The 19666-nt window shown below is 37.8% G+C and overlaps 1 protein-coding gene across 2 annotated transcripts in view; it reads left to right on the top strand.

Moving 5' to 3' along the window:
- PRKG1 (protein kinase cGMP-dependent 1) overlaps window positions 1–19666 on the top strand; it is a 926264-nt gene that overhangs the window by 237787 nt on the left and 668811 nt on the right. For both annotated transcript variants that reach the window (XM_060768793.2, XM_067465712.1), the window contains exon 2: window positions 16073–16239. In XM_060768793.2, the coding sequence (XP_060624776.1) occupies window positions 16073–16239 (167 nt within the window). The remainder of the gene's footprint in view (window positions 1–16072; window positions 16240–19666) is intronic.

Below are 19666 nucleotides of genomic sequence, written 5' to 3'. Positions count from 1 at the left end.
CCAAAGTAACACCAAAGCTAGATTAAACTATGCATAGCATACCACAGCATGGTTGCCTTTGTGTTGAATAAGCTTAACATCTGCAATTTCCTGGCACTTTGCAGCTTCTATCACACACTTTAACAGAACACATTAAATTGTTTTTTTGAATCTAGTAAATGTGTGGGAACACATTAGGGAACACTTAAGGCACTCATCCTAGGGTCCTTCCATAAAACACCATTATAAAATTATATATTCTACTTTTAGCTGCTGAAGTTCCCTCCCAAGGAATCCTGGGATTAGTAGTTATGGGAGTAGTTAGACTTCTCTGCCACAGAGCTCTAATGCCACATTAAATTACAAACCCCAGGGTTACATAGAATGCTGCCACAGCATTTAAAGTAGAGTCATTGTGCTATACCTGTGTAGTATGAAAGGGCCTCTATTGTAACGAGAATGTAATTGTTAGTGTACTAACAGTTATTCTATATCATCTATAGGGTATTTCCAGCAAATGGTTCAGAATGCTGCCCATTGAAAGAAGTGATCCAATTCTTCTATCTTTTCTTCCATTACACATTTTAATGATAGGGAAAGGAGATGGAAGAAGGCATACAATAAGCAGAGGAAGGCTAAAAATCAAACACAATGTAACCAGGATCCCCTGTGAAAGTTCTCTATATTAGATGGAGTGATTCACAGTAAAATCATTCATATTGTTTAGCATTCATGCACACACACACAAGTGGTCTTAGACCAAAATTTCCCAACATGGTGACTTGTTGGAGTACAGCTTCCAACTTCATGTCCATGGGCACCAGGTCAAATAAAAGGTCAAGGAATGCTATATTGGTTTAATTTCCTCCCTTGACCTAGGTTCATGAACCATTTTCACTCTTTGATGGTGCAGTGATAGCACTATGAGGAAACATACATGGAAGCTACTCAGTGCTGGATAATAAGAGTGCTGCTGAGGGTAGTCCTAACTCAAATAAAAACAAAATTTGTTTGTTTTTGTCCACCTGGTATAATTTTGGATTAATGCTATTTTAATTTTAATAGATTTACCCGTATATACTCTGTAAGCTGGCCCGAATATAAGACGAGGCACCTAATTTTATCACAAAAACCGAAAAACTTATTGACTCGAGGTATAAACTGAGGGTGGGAAATGTAGCAGCCATTGGTAAATTTCAAAATAAAAATAGATACCAATAAATTTACATTAATTGAGGCATCAGTAGGGTAAATGTTTTTGAATATTTACATAAAACTGTAGTTTAAGATAAGACTGTCCAACTCTGATTAAATCATTATTCTAACCTTCTTCAATGTAAATTTGCTTACGTATCCTTCCAGTAATCACCATAGTGTATTTTAATTATACATTTTGGGGAAAATACTGTTTTTATATGAATAAGGAAATGTGGGAAAGACTGGCTCCGATAGACGGGGAGAAGAAGGCATGCGCTGCGCAAGAAAGGAGAGGAAGGTGCGCGTGCTGTGCAAGAGAGGAGGCGAGAAAGGAGAGCTAGGTTGCTGTGCTGAGAGGTGAGGGCCCTGGCAGGAAGGTGTGGGGCTGAATGAAGCCCTTCTTTCCACCGCACATCTTCCCGCTAGGACTTTCACCCAAGTATAGACCAAGGGGGGCTTTTTTCAGCCTAAAAAAGGGCTGAAAAACTAGGCTTATACACAAGTATATACAGTAATTTAATAGAGAGTTGTAAACCTGACATGTGTGCAATCCTTATCCACTATTGTTTGTGGTCTTTGAGGTACAAGATTAAATTAAAATCCAAGTCTACACCTCCTGTATCCTCTGAGTTGGTAAATTCAGCATTTATTAACATACTCTACTCACATCAGGTGTTCAGTTCATTCATGAAGTTAAAATCCCTGATCTTTGACAATTTGCAATTGATTTTCAAAGAGATGGTAATTAACTTTTGTCATAATGTTTATTATATGTGACGGGTGCTATTAACCCCATAGGCAATTAAAACATCTACATTGTCCAAATGATTTCAAAAGACAGCTTCATAAATTATAATTATGCTCTATATAATGTATACATTGCTTGTGATTAACTCTGCAAAACTAGGCTATGAGCAAATTACCTGCTGATTATACTAGACTGAAATTTCCTTGTTGTCTAAATGGTTTTTATCATTGATCATAGGAAATCTTTCTAGTCTTATGAAATGCAAAAGAGGGCTACACGGCCATTTGGTTTCTTTCTTCTGTGACAAAATACAGTGGGCATTAGTGAATAGCAAAAGGTTCCACAAAAAAAGGGGGGGAGTAGTTTCATCCCCACTTTTTCTGTATAATTCATAACATCAATTAGCCCTCTATGCAGAGGTTTTGTTCCGTCTCCCAGGAGCCTGGTTTGCCCTACCTTTCAGCTGCTTAAGGCTGCTTTCTTTTGCATTTTGTCCCAGGGCTGCTGCAGTTTGCAAGAGCCCCAAAGGTTAATAGTAGCAAGTCTGCAAGCCAGTCTGCAGGCCTCCTTTGCAGTTATTGGCCCAGAGAGTAACTTTTGAGCCCGCCCCTTTTACCAGGCCAGTCCTCCATTTTGGAGTCCTCCCTGCCTTCAGTTTGGAGAGAAAGTCCTGATGTGCTGAAAGCTATCAAGGAAACCCTAGAGAAAACCATCGCAAGTACTAAACTAAACTGAATAAATTGGGCTGTAGATAAAAGGTTAAATAATTTAGGATAGAAAGGTCAATTAGGCTATAGATAGAAAGAACTATATATAAACTAAATATAAGTAAATTGGGCTTATAGATAGATGATAGATAGATAGATAGGTAGGTAGGTAGGTAGGTAGGCAGGCTTAGGGAGCTATTGAGCTATAGAGGAGTTTATTGAGCTATAGAAAAGCAACTGAGTTCATAGAATTTTGAGATAGAATTGAGTTAGAGTTATAGATAAAATTTAAGATAGTTATTGAGCTCCATTTGCCTCATCTTTAAACTAATCCTGGGCTGGAATAGGGAAGGCCTACGCCTTCTATAGATAATGGTTCAGGGTTAGGGTAAAAAATCTCAGGATTTTCTACCATTTGAAGAAAGGCAACTCAGTGACTGGAAAAGAAAGAAAAGAATAGCTATATAGTTTCATCGATTGATTATGTGTAACTTCGTTAAGCTGAGCCAAGTCTACAAGGACTTTGTTAATAAATATTCTGTTTGTTCTTCAATACTCAAAGTGGACTCAGTTACTTAGAAAGTTTAAGCCCTTTAAAGAAAGATTCCAGCGGTCTGCTCAAACAAAAGGCAGCACATCATAGTTCCATCTTTAAGGCGCTTGGGTGTGACGGCACAGGTTTGGTTCCAGGATCCCCTATGGATACTTTTTAAAAATCGTGTCAGAAGCTACTTGAAAAACTGCAAGTTGCTTCTGATGCGAGAGAATTGGCTATCTGCAGAGACGTTGCCCAGGGCACGCCTGGATGTGTTAACATTCTGTGGGAGGTTTCTCTCATGTCACTGCACGAGAAGCTGGAGCTCACCCCGTCTCCCAGATTTGAATACCATTCTTCAGATCAGCAGTTCAGCCGGCACAAGGCTTTAACCCATTGTGCGACTGCGGCTGTATGGATACGAAAATCTCTGAATGCTCAAGTCCCATTATATACAATGGTATTGTAAAATGGTATCCCTTATATGAAATGGCAAAATATAGGTTTGCTTTTATGATTAAAACAAAATATTTTCACTCCATGAATGGCTGAATCCATGGAAAGAAAATCTGTGGATATGGAGGGCCGACTGCATAAACCTAAAGTATTTACTTGATAGAAGTGTGTATGTATGTGATGGTTCTTTTAAAAAAAATGTGTGTCTATGTGTTAGCTGTGTTGGAACTTTTGTATGACAAGATATAGAAAATAAAACAAATAATGAATAAGCAAGTTGCATCAAAATCAATGGTCTTATTTCCAGATAAATGTGGCCAGAAGAATAAGTTGTAGTTCAAGCCTTGATGAAACACTTACCATACTGAAGGCTGTTGTAGTCATTGTTAGATTCCTTTCAGATTGTGGCCTGGCAGCTGAAAAGACTGTGTCTTGTTTCTGTCAACCTGCCCATGGCTAGAAATACTTAGCTCAATTTTCCTACTGGATCAATACTGAAAGTGAATGATGATACCTGCCAGCTGTTTATACTATTGCTTCGCTTGTCACCTGTCAAACCTTAGGAGTGGCTATGGCATCAGGCCTAATCTTGGCTGCACCCATCACCTGCAGTGGCCTTCTTCACAAATGAGGTGCTGCCTTTCTGTGACAAAAGATTCTACTTGATGCCTTCAGCATCAGTAGAAGCAAATATGAGCAGTAGCAGCAATAAAGGCGGGAAGGAAGTAACAAGAGATTAAGTATAGTAAGAGAGTCCTGTGAGATTTGAAAGGAAGTACAACATCAAAGATAGTCATGATTCTGGGTAAGATTCATTTTCAGGAATGGGCAAAATATATTTTCAGGTTGGATAACACCAAAGGGGATGGCTGGAAACGGACCAAAGAGAAGAAGCTAGCATGAGACTGGCCTCCATAGCAAGACAAAAGAAGCTGGACAGCAGATCTGGAGCTTCAAACTCCCACTGCTTTATTAATACTCTTTCCTCCCTACTATTGTCACAACGAGTGCCTCACTCTGTCCAGTATGAGCAGGGGCCCTAGTTTGCTGTATTTGCACTGGCAATGTCAGGTAGTGAAACACTCTAAACAAAAAATAAATATTGGCAGGAAAAATGTCTCTGTTCAGATTATAGAATTTACAGGGACCAAATTCATGACCAAGTTTGATTAAACACATGCCTCCTCCCCCAATGAGTTATAAGGTAAAATCTATAGAAATAAAAATGTAATGTTTGTTTGTGGGATTGACATAACTCAAAAACCACTGAACAGACTGACATGCAATTTGGACTCAATACACCTGTCAGGCCAATGAGTGACCATCACTCATAAAAACACTGAAAAACACAGTGGAAGGGACTTAAAAAGCCCCCAAAAGCAAAAAGATACTACAGTGCATGTGGAAAACAACTCCCCCTGGCAAACAAAACACAATAGTATATCTACACTCTCTTCTGAACTACAGTTTCCAGCATCCCCTAGACCAGGCCCTTTAGGAGAGGAAGATGATCTAAATGCACTGCTTCCAAGCTGCAAGTTTTATTTTTCTTGGATTTATTTGAGAGCATCCCAATCCCTGCATATTTCCAATTTTCTATTCCTGGACTGCAACTCCTAGCAATCTTCCAAATAGATAAGATAGATAGATTAGATAGAGATAGATAGGTATGTAGGTAGATTGATCAGGAGGATTGCTGGGAGTTGCAGTCCAAGAAAAGGTAGAGAAGGAAGAATGGGGGGAAAGGGGAAGGGGAAAAAAGGGAGGGAAGGAAGGGAAGAGGAAGGGAAGGAAGGAGACAATGAAAGAAAAAAGGGAAGGAAGGAGGAAAAGAAAGGATGAGAGAAAGGGAGAGGGAAGGTTGGCCACAGCAATGCGTGGCAGGTACAGCTAGTATAAAAATAACACTATACAAACCTTAGCACAACATTGAAAGGCCAAATCTCTTTCGTTTAAAAAAGCTTGACAGCAGCAAAATGTTTTGACCTGCCAAAGGAAGGAGGGCAAGGATCGGGCAATCCTGGTTTCTCTAGGAAGAGAGTTCCAAAATCAAGAAGCAGCCACTGAGAAAGCCCCCTCCCTTGCTGTCACCAAATGAGAAGATGGCGGGACAGAGAGCAGGACCTCCCCAGATCATAGAGTTCTAATGGACTCCTACAGGGAGCTAAATTGTATCTACCACAGTGACCAGATCTGACTTCCCCAGGAATGAGTACAGTTGGTGCACTACTTTTAAGTATAAGAAAGAAAACTTTATGCTTAAGCAGCAATTAAGTTTCATTATTATATGTACATTGTCTTTGTGAAAATTCTTGTGCTTTTCTGTTTTGGAATTGTTGTATCTTTGAATCCAGCTTCTCTACAGTTTGTATGGTGGCAGTGGAACTCTCTGCCCCGGAGTGTGGTGGAGGCTCCTTCCTTGGAGGTTTTAAAACAGAGGCTGGATGGCCATCTGTCAGGTGTGCTTTGAATATGATTTTCCTGCTTCTTGGCAGGGGGTTGGACTGGATGGCTCACGAGGTCTCTTTCAGCTCCATGATTCTAATTATTCCCTGAAGTCCAATTTGGGTCTTCTATAGAAAAGATAAAGGCTGACAGACACATTGTGGTTTGTTTTCTTTTAATAGATGTTTGCTATATAAGATGCTACTAGAGAAGTAGGAGGCCTATAGCTAAGAAAATACTCATATGAGGATATCTATTGAAACAGTCCCATTTACAAACGGTAGATTTGTTTACTAAATATACTGTATCTTCTTATCACATTTGTTATATGGCACAATAACCCAAGAATCAAAGTAAACATAATAACTTTTGGGTTTTTTGTTGATTTAAAAAATATAACATCTATAATATCTAAGAATATTTAATAGGTAAATGGAATATCATAACACTTAATTACGACTTAGATGTGAGTGCTCTAGTTAATGTAATACGACATGATATTTTCAAAATTGGCTATAGTCTAAATGTGTTTAATTTGAAATGAGTTATCGGTTATGTAATATTTAAACTGCATTTATTTAAATGCCCTGGAGGAAATGAGTCAGTGCTAGTTGGCAGGTACCTGAGAAAGAATGTGTATTTGAAGAAAGGATTGTTATGATGCTAAGCTGACAACCATCCCTATAGTGCACTTGTAGTGAATTGGGCTTCAGCATGGTAACAACAATGTACTAGCTGCATTTCAATATTTCATTCACTATATAACTCTTTATATGACTTGGTCAAAAGATTTTGGGGGGAAGGTATCTTTTCTGGTTTTATCATGCTGAAGCTATTGTTACTGTGGTTTAAGTAAAAAGTGAGAAAAGAATATTAATAAACTACTGTAATTGTGAAGGAAGGGGGAAAAATCAGCCACATTTAAAACTGGAATTGTCTATATTTTCAAACATTATACAAAATGAAGATAAAGAAATTGCGATTTTTTTGTCATGGTAAACACTTTGTGTTATACAAAATATTATTAAAATGTGAGCTTGTTTTAAGAGGGTTGGTTATTGAAGCCTATAGCAAATTGGTGTTGTGATTTTTAATGTGGAAGCTTAGAGAAAAATACTAGTTTTAGTAGATTTTGCTCCTGTAGGTTCCTGAGCAATATAAATATACTACTTTTATAAAGTATTTGTAGAGATTGACATAATTTGATAGTGTATAAATTGTGTGCTGTACCAAGGGTGGGAATCAGGCAAGCCTTCCAATATTGTTTGAATGTAGCTCCCATAGCCTCAACTACTAGCTTTGATGATAGATAATTCAAGGAATTCGAATCCTGGAGGGTCTCGTGATTCTCACCCCTTTGCCTTCTCATCCAGGAGTAATGGTATACTGTACAAATGCATTTCTAACCTTCCCTTTTAGGGAAAATATGTGAAGACAGCTATTAGTGTAAAACTTTCTGTGTTCATTTTTCCAACAAGCTTTCTCTTGTGCGAATAAGATTTTCTATTTTCATTGCAAATACTTGGAATGTACCAGGTGTTCCAAAAGAGCCGTTAAGCCTCTTGAAAATGCTAATTTTGAGATTTGTTTTCTGTCAGTCTAAAAAGCATAAATACTTTGTATTTCTATAGGTTGATTGTGGGATTCAACTCAAGTTTAAGTAGTTTTCTACAAAATGCAGAAGCATTTTCCCTGTGAAACCCTTTGTGTCTGGTCATATTCTGTGTGTGATAGAGTGACATTGGCAAACCCAACTGCAACTTTGGGTTTGCTTTAACAAGTAGCTGTACAGACATTTTTTTGGAAAGGAATGGAAAAGGCAACTTTATTGGTTAAAGCTAAATAGGTTTGGCTCATAGCATGGATCCAGATCTCATGGTTGACTTGCTTCCCTTCTCATTGTAACCCATACATCAATCTACTTGCCTCCTGACTAGTGGCAACTTCTTCACCCAGCCCTCCTTACGTAGTGAGAGTATGAAAGACATGGAAATTCACTCAGGCAGGAGACACTGTGCGGTTCCCTTGTCACGTAGGATAGACAGAACCATCTGCTGGCAAATTGGGATGGCCTGGTTGCCTACAACCCAATCATTCCCGAATTCCCATCCCCATAATGGATGCATGGACCTTCTGAAACTGGATTAAGCCCCCAATGCCCAAACTGGTCATTGTTGTAACAACTAATATTAACAGTGTGCTATCAACTGTACAAAACACTATAAAAATTCCCAATCACTGAAGCCAATAGACTATTGCCACAGTGTGCAAAACATCTTATATGTATCAGGTGTGAACTTGAGGAAAGCCTTCACTCACTCCTGATCCCAGACCCCTGCCACTCAACTAGGCTGCTTCTGATTGGTTGTCCTTCTCCCTGCATGCCAAGGCCTGTGAAATCTTAATGGCTTCTGGAAAAGATAAACAGCCCTGGTGCTTGGAACAGAGTGAACCCCCACTTGCAGCCCACACCCACAAACTGGGGCCCCTTCTACACTGACATATAAAGTCCAGATTATCTACTTTTAACTGGATTATATGGCAGTGTAGACTCATATAATCAAGTTCAAAGGAAATAATCTGGATTATATGATTTGATTATCTGGATTATACAGCACAGTAGAAGGGCATTGGGTCCCCTTGCGAATTCAGGAAACACACTTTTCAATCCTGCCGTGCTAGGGCTGATAAAAACAACCTTTGCGGTATATACGAAAAGGCATAGGGAGGAGCATGTATGGCCAGGCTAAATTCCAGGTTTGATAATTTAGTGCCAAATTATGACTTGGTCTTGCATCTCAAGTATAGAACGGGGGTGAGGACTTTGTTCTGGATTTTGAGACCAGAGGTGTCAAACTCATTTTTATCCAGAGCCATATCGGCCTTATGGTTTCTTTCAAAGAGATATTGAATGTATGGACAGAGAATCCATGGATATAGAGGGATAATTTTATTTTATTTTACATAGTGGTCAGTGCTCTTTAAATTTTAACCAATTTGAGTCTCCAGATCTTATTAAATGACAACCCCCATCACTTTTGATTATCCATTATGTAGACTGGGGATAATGGGAACTGCAAGCCAGCAGCACTTTTAAAGTTAGTTATATCCACAAGCCTTATATTTAAATTCAAATCTCACTATGCTGACTAAATAGAACTGTAGCTTTCCAGATACTACTGTAGCAACACCCATCAGCTTTAGGCATGATATCGTATACAGGAGTTGTAGTCCAACTTCTGGAGGGCCACATAAAATGACATGGCAGACCATATTGGGCCCGTGTGGCTTGCATTTCATACATGTGCCATAGACAGAATTCACTTCTCAGATCAGTGTTTAGATTGGAACACAGATGTCTGGCTCAATCTACACATCTATGAATTTTCCTGCATCATAGTTTGACTATTTGTACTGTCATCTAAAGTCTTTCTGTCAAGAGGTCCCCCTCCCCCTTTTTAAAAAATCTTTTTGTGACATGAGAAAAAGCTTGAAAATGAAAAATATGTCTTGTAAGTTATCATGCCCCATTACATGCTGTCCGTTACCGGTTAATTGTACAGAATATACAGTCTTCTTTTTATATTGCAGTGTAGTTGGTATTCTTAATGCTTCACAAGCATTTGGAATCCCTACCATGAAATAAAGAGACCAGACACACAATATGGAGAAATAATTGGCCATTTATTACTTATTTCACACTGGTAATTGAATTAAGTAACTAGTTGTGGGAGGAGCAGCATAGGCAATGGTGTGAGGCCAGGTATTATTCTCTGACTATCTGCGAAGCCAACCACAGGGTGAAGCACCTGACTCCCGGGGACACTCCACATTGATGGTTTGCTATCCTTGCTGGTCATTACTGAAAGGCTGTCCCTGGGGACCTCCCTCCCGAGCCGCATAACCCAATAGGAGAGAGGTAACCCCCCAGGTAAGCCCCAAAGGAGATATTTTAGGGAACCCCCTAAGCCAGGAGTCCTCAAACTAAGGCCCGGGGGTCAGATGCGGCCCTCCAAGGTCATTTACCCGGCCCTTGCTCAGAATCAACCTAAGTCTGAAATGCCTTGAAAGCACACAACAACAACAATCCTATTTCATCAGCCAAAAGCAGGCCCACACTTTCCACTGAAATATGAACAAGTTTATATTTGTTAAAATTGTTCTTCATTTTAATTATTGAATTGTTTTCAAGAGTTTTTTGCACTACAAAAAATTATTGAGGGAGCGAGCTTGTTTACTGCTGCCCTGGAGACTAGGACATGGAACAATGGCTTCAAACTACAAGAAAGGAGATTCCATCTGAACATTTGGAAGAACTTCCTGACTGTGAGAGCCGTACAGCAGTGGAACTCTCTGCCCCGGAATGTGGTGGAGGCTCCTTCTTTGGAGGTTTTTAAACAGAGGCTGGATGGCCATCTGTCAGGGGTGCTTTGAACGCAATTTTCCTGCTTCTCGGCAGAATGGGGTTGGACTGGATGGCCCATGAGGTCTCTTCCAACTCTTTGATTCTATGATTCTACAAATGAGATATGTGCAGTGTGCATAGGAATTCATTCATGTATCTTTCAAATTATAATCCGGCCCTCCAACAGTCTGAGAGACTGTGATGTGGCCCTCTGTTTAAAAAGTTTGAGGACCCCTACCCTAAGCCATAGAGGTTGACCCAAAAGTCCGGTTTCACCCCAAAATGGAGGGGTGCCAAGATATATACTGATCCATGTTCTCCCCCACTTCTTGCCACCAAAAGACTCAGGCAATCCATATAGCTGGTGCTGTGCTCCAGAAACAGCTGGATCTAGTGAAAACAATAGAAAAAAATTATAGAGCCACCACTGGAGTGTATACTGAAACATTAAAATGTTTCCTTTTTTTTTAACAATGAAGATTCTTTTAAAAATACATTTTTCTCTTAAAATCCACTACAGAAATAGCCTAGAAGCTAATGGTAACTAGGCATAAATTTGATCAACGTTATTTCTGTAGCAAACTGAGACACAGGTAGAATTAGCAGTACCAATTAGGAAAGCATCTCCTTCGCCCTCAAGTTCTGCTGCCTCAATCAGCGCATGTTAGGATCTTCTTGTCTGCTAATACCCAGCAGTATAAACCAGGCTGGTAATACAATTTTAATCACCTCAAAATTATGTTTCTCGATATTTTAATAACAAACCCAACAAGTCTTTTACAGGCTCCATGTGCTCTGAAAAAGTATACAAGTCAATTTCCTTGTCCTACCCTGCACGTGTTGGAGAATGAAAGCCACAAAGGATGAAGTGTTTGATCACAAGCAGTAGATAAAGAAGATGAGATAGGAATTTTTTTTTTCTATGGGGATATCTACACTGACCATTTAATGCAGTTTCAAACTGATATTGGAGAAAGTAGTTTTTCTGTACCAATTCCTATGATTACATCAAAAACCCTGAGCAGTTACGCGAGATGTACTTCTTATCAAACATGTATAAAGTTATGTTGCTATCACATTGTTTCTGCTTTTTGTATCAGTTTTTGGCTCTAGGTTGAAATTTAGTTTTTATATAGGAAAATATATCCAAATATAATTGGACTTACAATGTTTGTTGTATTCTATTTCGAAGAGCATTCCATTTCTTAGTGGAGACTGAAAAGCATTAAATATAATTATGCATGCCATTTAAACTCCTGCACTTGTCTCATGCTTGAAACTAGGAAAGCTGATTGTGAACTGAGATCAAGGCTGGTTTAGAAGCCCATGGAACAATTGCATGTATTTGATTCTGTGTGCTGCTGCAGGCATAGTATTATACTGGCATGTATACACTTTCAGAATAGGGAAAAATGCTACCTGTTGTGTCTGTTATTACATTGTTAAGAATACAATTGTGTGAGGTGGTTAAAATAGGTGCAGCGGCTGATTTATATTTTTGTGTGTAAGAAGACAAACAATTCACAACAGGAACTGCTTGAGGCAGTGAAGCTTGAAGCTGAAGGACCTGCTTTCCTTATTGATACTGATGAACTAAACTACCAGCTTCATTGTATGAATGAGGTTAAGTATGAACTATTAATGAAGAAAAACTAGTAGCATAATTTCTTCATATACAGTTCGAAACTTGCTCGCTGGAGAGTATGCTCTCCTATTAAGTTTAGTGGGACTTTTTTCTCAGTGGAATCACAGATAACATTTAATTCCATCTATATTTGTTTTAGTCATATTTATTGATACTGATATATGAATAAAACACAAATAATAAAACAAAAAATAACAAAAACACATAGACACACATGCACACAATTAAAAATGTTTCCTGCCTTCTGATTGGTTTACATATATCTTATTTTATACCTTTCCAGCTGCCTAAACGGCTACCAATTTTTTATACCCTTATAACATCAATGTTTCACTTCTTTGAAACTTACACATGCCTTTCTCAAACAGCAACACATTTGATATGTCACCTATTTTCCTTTTCCTCTTTGTCATTATTGTAAAGTGCTTCCTGTACAGATTTGTACCTGTATTTGTTGATTGTTGAAATAGGAAGATTGAACATTGTCTCCAAATACTTAAAATATTAGAGCCTTTTGTTGTATGGATTGCTACCATCATGCTTAACATATTCTCATTATCTCTGCCAGTGCTATTCAATTATTGCCAATATTTTTCAGCGGAAGAGGGATGAGGTGGCCGTGACGTAAATGGGTGGACGTTTAGGGACTCTTATACAGAAGTGGCACTGAACTGTTGTGTTAGGATGTGCAGAAGAGTGACTAGCAGTGGCAGAAATAAAATGGTTACAGATGTACAGGGTTAGTCAAAATGCATAGGCCAATAAGCCATTCAATTGAATGGCTTATTGGCCTATGCATTTTGACTAACCCTGTATTATGTAGGGTTTTTTTTTTTTAAAGTATGGATGTAAAAAAAAAGAAGTGAAAAGTTGTTTTCTGCTTTCTAGTTTTATAACAATTTTCAAAGCACTAAAACAGATTATTTCCCCCTTGGTTGCATAAAGATTTTAGTAAGCAACATACAGGTCTGTTTTACACATCATATAGGAAGTATCAGTTGCAAATATGTTGCCTGTTCTACTTCTTTTATTGTTTCAAACTACTTTGAGTTCTTGATATGCGTATTTATGTGATATATAAACAATAGTTTAAAGCAGGCATGGGCAAACTTTGGCCCTCCAGGTTTTTTTTGGATTTTAACTTCTACAATTCCTAACAGCCAGCTGCTGAAGTCCAAACCACCTGGAGGGTCGAAGTTTTCCCATGCCTGGTTTAAAGACATTTTTTATTTTGGTAAAAAAAAAAAATCAAACAATGAATATACAAATGTTGTTTATTCGTTCAGTCGCTTCCGACTCTTCGTGACCTCATGGACCAGCCCATGCCAGAGCTCCCTGTCGGCCGTCACCACCCCCAGCTCCTTCTGAGTCAAGCAAGTCACTGCAAGGATATCATCCATTCATCTTGCCCTTGGTCAGCCCCTCTTCCTTTTTCCTTTCCTTTTCCCCAGCATCATTGTCTTCTCTAAGTTTTCCTTTCTTCTCATGTATGGACTGGTTGGATCTTCTCGCGGTCCAAGGCACTCTCAGAACTTTCCTCCAACACCACAGTTCAAAAGCATCTATCTTCCTTCGCTCAGCCTTCCCTGTGGTCCAGGTCTCACATGTGTTGGTGACTATGGGGAATACCATTGCTTTAACTATGCAGATCATCATTGTCAGTATGATGTCTCTACTCTTCACTATTTTATCGAGATTGGTCATTTCTCTCCTCCCAAGAAGTAAATGTCTTCTGATTTCCTGGCTGCAGTCTTTATCTGCAGTAATCTTTACACCTAGAAATAAAAAGTCTGCCACTGTCTCCACGTTTTCTCCCTCTATTTGCCAGTTATCAATCAGTCTTGTTGCCATCATCTTGGTTTTTTTAAAAAAAATATTTAACTGCAACCCAGCTTTTGCTCTTTCTTCTTTAACCTAGGTTAGAAGGCTTCTCATCTCCTCCTCACATCTGCATATCTAAGGTTGCTAATGTTTCTTCCAGCAATTTTAAATCCAGCCTTGGATTTGTCAAGCCCCGGACAGCGTGTGATGTGTTCTGCATACAAGTTGAATAGGTTGGGTGAGAGTATACAACCCTGCCGTATGCCTTTCCCAATCTTGAACCAGTCTGTTGTTCTATGAATCCATTATACAAATAGAAATGGATAAATTACAAGCTGCTTGTTCTCAGGGGATATGTTCCTGAACTTTACTGTGGATAATAGTGAACCTTATTATTTTCAAAGTGACACACAACAGAGATATTGAGAAGAGGGTAACGCTTGTACAAGAGGCCCCAAGTGAATAAGTGAAACTACATATATTGGTTCCACAGATATGGGAACCATACTATATATGGTGATATTTACCTTTAGAATGCTGCTATTTAACAAATATATTACTTAAACTCAAGATTGATCATATTTAGGTTTTTCAGATGTTTGTCTGCACCAAATCCCTTAAGTAGCTTTTAAACAATTATTGTCTGTAATCTTTATGTTCGTTGTATTGTCAGATGGATAAAGATAGATTTGATAGACATTCTGCAGGGAAATTGAATATGTAAATGATGATGAGTACAGCACTGTTAACATTTGTGGCTGAGTGACTCAGGGTAGAAGATAATCCTTCAAGTGTTGTGTTTATGCTTCTTTAAAAAGTTTGTAAGATGAAAAACAAAAGGAATGTTCTTATCAGCATTGTCTAAGTACTGAACTACAAGGACCTTGAAAAGGTTATGCAAAAAATACAGAACAATTACAAGTGTATGTGTGAAGAATCCCGATCTTTTAAACTATGATTTAAATATACAGTTGGCCCTCCTGATCATGAGTTCTGCATTCATGGATTCAATCAGCCATGGCTCAAAAATATTCAGAAAACAAAATACAAAAAGTAGATCTTGAATTGGTTGTGTATGGAGCACTGTGCAGGTGTGCCCTACTAAAGCCTCCTGCCATACTACAGATCCTTTGCCTTTCTCCAGCACTCGGTTGTTTGCTACCATTTAACATTATGGGACTTGAGCATACACTGATTTTAATATCCATGGAACCAAACTCAAGTGGATATTGAGGGCCTATCACAATTACCAAAATATATATAGTTACTAATGCTAAAATAATCATTAATATCTGAAAGCCTCAGAACTCTCAAAGCTGTATGTAGAGTGTAAGTATTTGTATATGTGTTTTATATCATGCTAAGGGAATGGCTTGTGATGAAAGGTTAAGATTTTTTACCGGCTATAGCATTGTACAACAGTCTTTGTCAAACTAGCAGTCTCAAGATGTATATGTTACAGCTCCCATCATCATCAATTATCATCGCCAGTGGCCATTGCTAGTTGGGTTTATGAGATTTGGAATCACACCTGAAGGATACCAGTAAGGTTGCTGTAGTCTAGTTGAGGGCAATTCTGATAAGATTCAGTGGGTTTACTTAATTATAGATTTACACAATGTAATGTTGTCTATAGAATTCATGTAATGTTCTATATAGAATTCTGGATTACAATAATTTTACTAACAAATTCATAATAATTACTAAAAATATTGTAACTTTTATACTGAATATGAACCACTGGCTCATTAAACTAGTCTGGACTACATTCATTTGCTAGTCCCAAAAGCAATTGAATACAAATCTCTTTCACTGAATGGGTCTACTCTGATGGGAACGAATAGTTATATTTCGGTCTCTCTTTTAGTGTCTTGAATATGGCAGAACATATAAATCAATGATTCTCATGGTTCATACATATGAATGGATATCCTTAGAAGTACATTCTAAATATATGTTATCTTCAGTACCTTATTCTTTCTGAACTTCAAATCTGCATGATTAGGATTTAGATTTTGTGAAAACTACATATATGCTTTTTCTTGATGTGCACGAGTAACACTGTGGATTTCAAATATGCTGTTAATGAGAATGTTGTTTCAGATATAGATACATAATTTCTTTTTCACCATAGGTCAAAGGATTTAATAAAGGAAGCTATCCTTGACAATGACTTCATGAAGAATCTAGAACTGTCTCAAATCCAGGAGATTGTGGATTGTATGTATCCGGTGGAATATGGCAAGGACAGTTGCATCATTAAGGAGGGAGACGTGGGGTCACTGGTTTACGTCATGGAAGGTATGTTCTGCAATTGTGTACTTTGAAAGTGATATACTTAAAAGTGATAAATACACATCCAGTACGCTCTTTCCACTTTACTTATTTTCACATATATGGTTCTTACATATGTAATGTTCTATATTTGCTGAACATTGAAGTGATGTTTGTTTCACATTTTGTATGTTAATACTAGAATTCAGTTGGTATCTGTTACCATTGGGTAAACTTACAATGTGTCTGCTCTTTTCATGGTTTACAATATCCTTGCTTAGGATAATCTAATTGGGAAAGCATAACAATTGTTGGTGTTCTCTTGCTTGTAATGCCGTGGAGGTCACATTCACTGTGCATATTCACTATGCAGATAATAAGATCCCCTTTATATGAAGATTGGATACAGAATCAGAGTAAATACTGATTGGGTGGTTCAGTGTCTGCAGAGCTCTGTTGATATAGGTTCGACCTGCAGGTTGCTTGCTGAGTTATAATTTAGAGGACTGTTGTTCATTTTGAACATGTGAAGATCAGGGAAGGACAAATACATTCCATACTGCTTTTGTAATTTTACTGTGCAGTATGTCTCCATCTGTATTTTTAATAATCTTTTTCGTGATGTTTCCTGACTTAGAGGCTATTCCCAAGGCAGCAACACTGTTGTTGCAATCTAAACTCACACGTAATCTTCAGCCTTTAATCATACCTCCTTTTAAAATATATTCCTGCATTCAAAATCATTTTGCCATCTTTAGGGTTTGCTACACTGTGTATGGTTCAAACCAGAGTATCTCACTGTAATATTAAGACATAAAAAGCCGAGCTGTTGAGTTATGCTGCTTAAATACAGAAATGTGAAAATCTGTATTTCAGCTACTGCCATAATTTCTGCATCTGGGGCGTTTTTTTTTAATGTCACTGTTATCAATAATGTAAGCAGTAAGAAAAGTGAAAATATCCATTTAATACAGTATTTTATTACTAAGATAACCAAAGTCCCTTGATATTTTCCTGTACTGTGAATATTATATAATTGTTACCTGTTCTTATTAGTTGGATACAGATTTAGACATGTTCCAAGCAGATTGATACAAATCAATGGGACAAGTTAGTCATGACTCTCCTTTAAGTTCTATTGGATTTGATTATATCTATTCTAAGCTTGTCTAAGGGCAGTTCTACACTGACAAAAAATGTGGGCTGGAACTAGCAAGGAAAATGTTGATTTCAGCCCGCATTGTGGTCTGAGCAGCCTCCCCCTGTGTTGCTGCTGGCTGTAGCAGTTACACCATAGCCTACCTTCTACTTGCATATCAGTCAACCTCCTTCCATGTGATGTGATAAACGATGGATGTTGGGAGGAAGAAGGAGAGACAGCCTAAGCCCAGGGAGCATAGATTGGTTGTTGGGAACTATCTATGAATGTCTGAATTGCCATAACTCAGGGGAAAGCCCCGAATTCTTGGACTTTAATCTGAGTTATTTTACAGTTGCATTAAGTGGCTTTCCCCAGGTTAATCCAAATCAACCTGTGTGCGTTTTGTGGCTGCCTGTGGGCTAATCTGCCCCCACATCAAACTGGATGGTCAGTATAGATGGGGCCTAAGTTTGGATTCAGCCTTTTCCTTTTATCCTCTGTGTTTTCTACACCTATGAGACATTATTTCAATACATTTGATTTATCATTCAGTAGTTCTAATTTGGTAGAAAGTTTGGTAGTTGGTAGAAGGTTTGGTAGAAGTCTGTATGTAATGCTGACTGAATCGGTAAGCAAATGTGGCAGGTTTCTACATTTTCTGAGTTAAAAAACCATTTATTTGTTGACTGATTGGTTGATATCTGTGTGGAGATTAAAATCCCTTCCATTCCATTGAAACTTCTAGTGATAATCTTGTTATCTACCATTGAGAAAAATAGTGATCCTGGAAGTTAAGGAACAGTGTTTTTTCTGGCTGCGGGAGAAATATATAGGGTCTCTTCAGATTTAAGGGTCATGCAGGGCACAATCAAATAACAGATGTTATACATTTCTGGATTATGCTTTGAATATGGTCATGGCATATTCTAATATCCCTTATTTTGCTCATTACATGTAGGGGAATTTGGTTGGAAAAACAATTGATGAATTAATGTTACCATGTTCAGTAGTTGTGTTCTTTGAAGTTTTCTCTCAGAAATTGGGTGTACAATCTCACTAAAAGTTAGTGTTTTTAGTTAGCAATTTCATAGAAAAGTATTAAATACATGATTAACTTACTCAATGAGATGAATGGGAATTTAAAATGATTAATTTTCATTCCATGTATTTATATATCTTAAGATTTTTTTCTTGTTTTTGTAATAAGTAAAAAAGAAGCCACAAAGCTTCAAATAATGCTCTGAAATGTGGTTTTATTCCAAAGCCCCTTATGCTGCTTTTGAATTTCCAACTATTTTTTATCTGCTGTCGTATAACACTTTGCTTTCTCTCCTTTTAAGGCGTAGATTGTTTGTGCAAGAGAAGCTTTGCGTTCCCCACGACATTTGAAATATGCATTCTTCTGACAACAACAATGCCGTACAATATGAATTGCTGACTTAGGCAGGTCATTGAACTAAGTCATTTCCCATACTATGTAATAAGCAATAGCCATTTTAAGTTATTGCTTGGTCTGGAAGCTGTCATAATTTATAAGCTCAGAGCTACATATTACAAAATAGCCCAAATGAGATTCCTCAGAATATAAATATTTTTGTTCTTAGAAGCATGTAGAGAAAAGAACTGGCCTAGGAGGATGCTCAATTCTTTCTCCAGGGAGGAAACGTTTTCATAGAGGATACAGTATGTGTAGGGAGGATAAGCTTGAAGTTTCTTCTGCATTCATGTTACGTTAGTAAAGACTGGGCTGGGAACTCTTGACATAAATGTGTGGTATCCTTTCATGTTCAAAAATAAGAAATACAGTTAATAAATCACCTCTTTCCAGGATTTAATATAGTGACATTTTATTACTATAGACATGAATTTATTAACATGGCCTTCTATCTTATTTAGCTATTAAATTATATTTCAAAATGCAGTGGGTTTTGAACACTTTGGGAAATTGCTACTCTGGCTGGGCTGAATTCAGTCAGATTTACACATTTTGAATAAATGTGATTGATTTTAGTGTTCATATTATGTAGATGGTTATTTAAAAATACATAACTTTGATTGGATAGTGTTTCCAGTGAGTAGGAAAACTGAAGGTCTTGGTCTATATTGCTGATCTGTTTCTGTCAGAGTGATCTGTAACTGTGGTGGCAAATAGGATGATTTTGAATGGGCTAAATTAACTCTTCTGATGTAGACATTGAAAAGGAGGTGAGAGTTCCGAGTTGTTATTATATAGACTATTATTTAGGCATTGTATTTAAGTGCATCTACTGATTCCATGTTTTATGTATCAGACATGCACCTTCTAAAAGGTTT

The sequence above is a fragment of the Anolis sagrei genome, chromosome 3, assembly GCF_037176765.1.
Source record: "Anolis sagrei isolate rAnoSag1 chromosome 3, rAnoSag1.mat, whole genome shotgun sequence".
NCBI classification, from domain to species: Eukaryota; Metazoa; Chordata; class Lepidosauria; order Squamata; family Dactyloidae; genus Anolis; species Anolis sagrei.
Note: the sequence above shows the minus strand (reverse complement) of the source record. Positions and strands in the feature narration are given on the sequence as shown.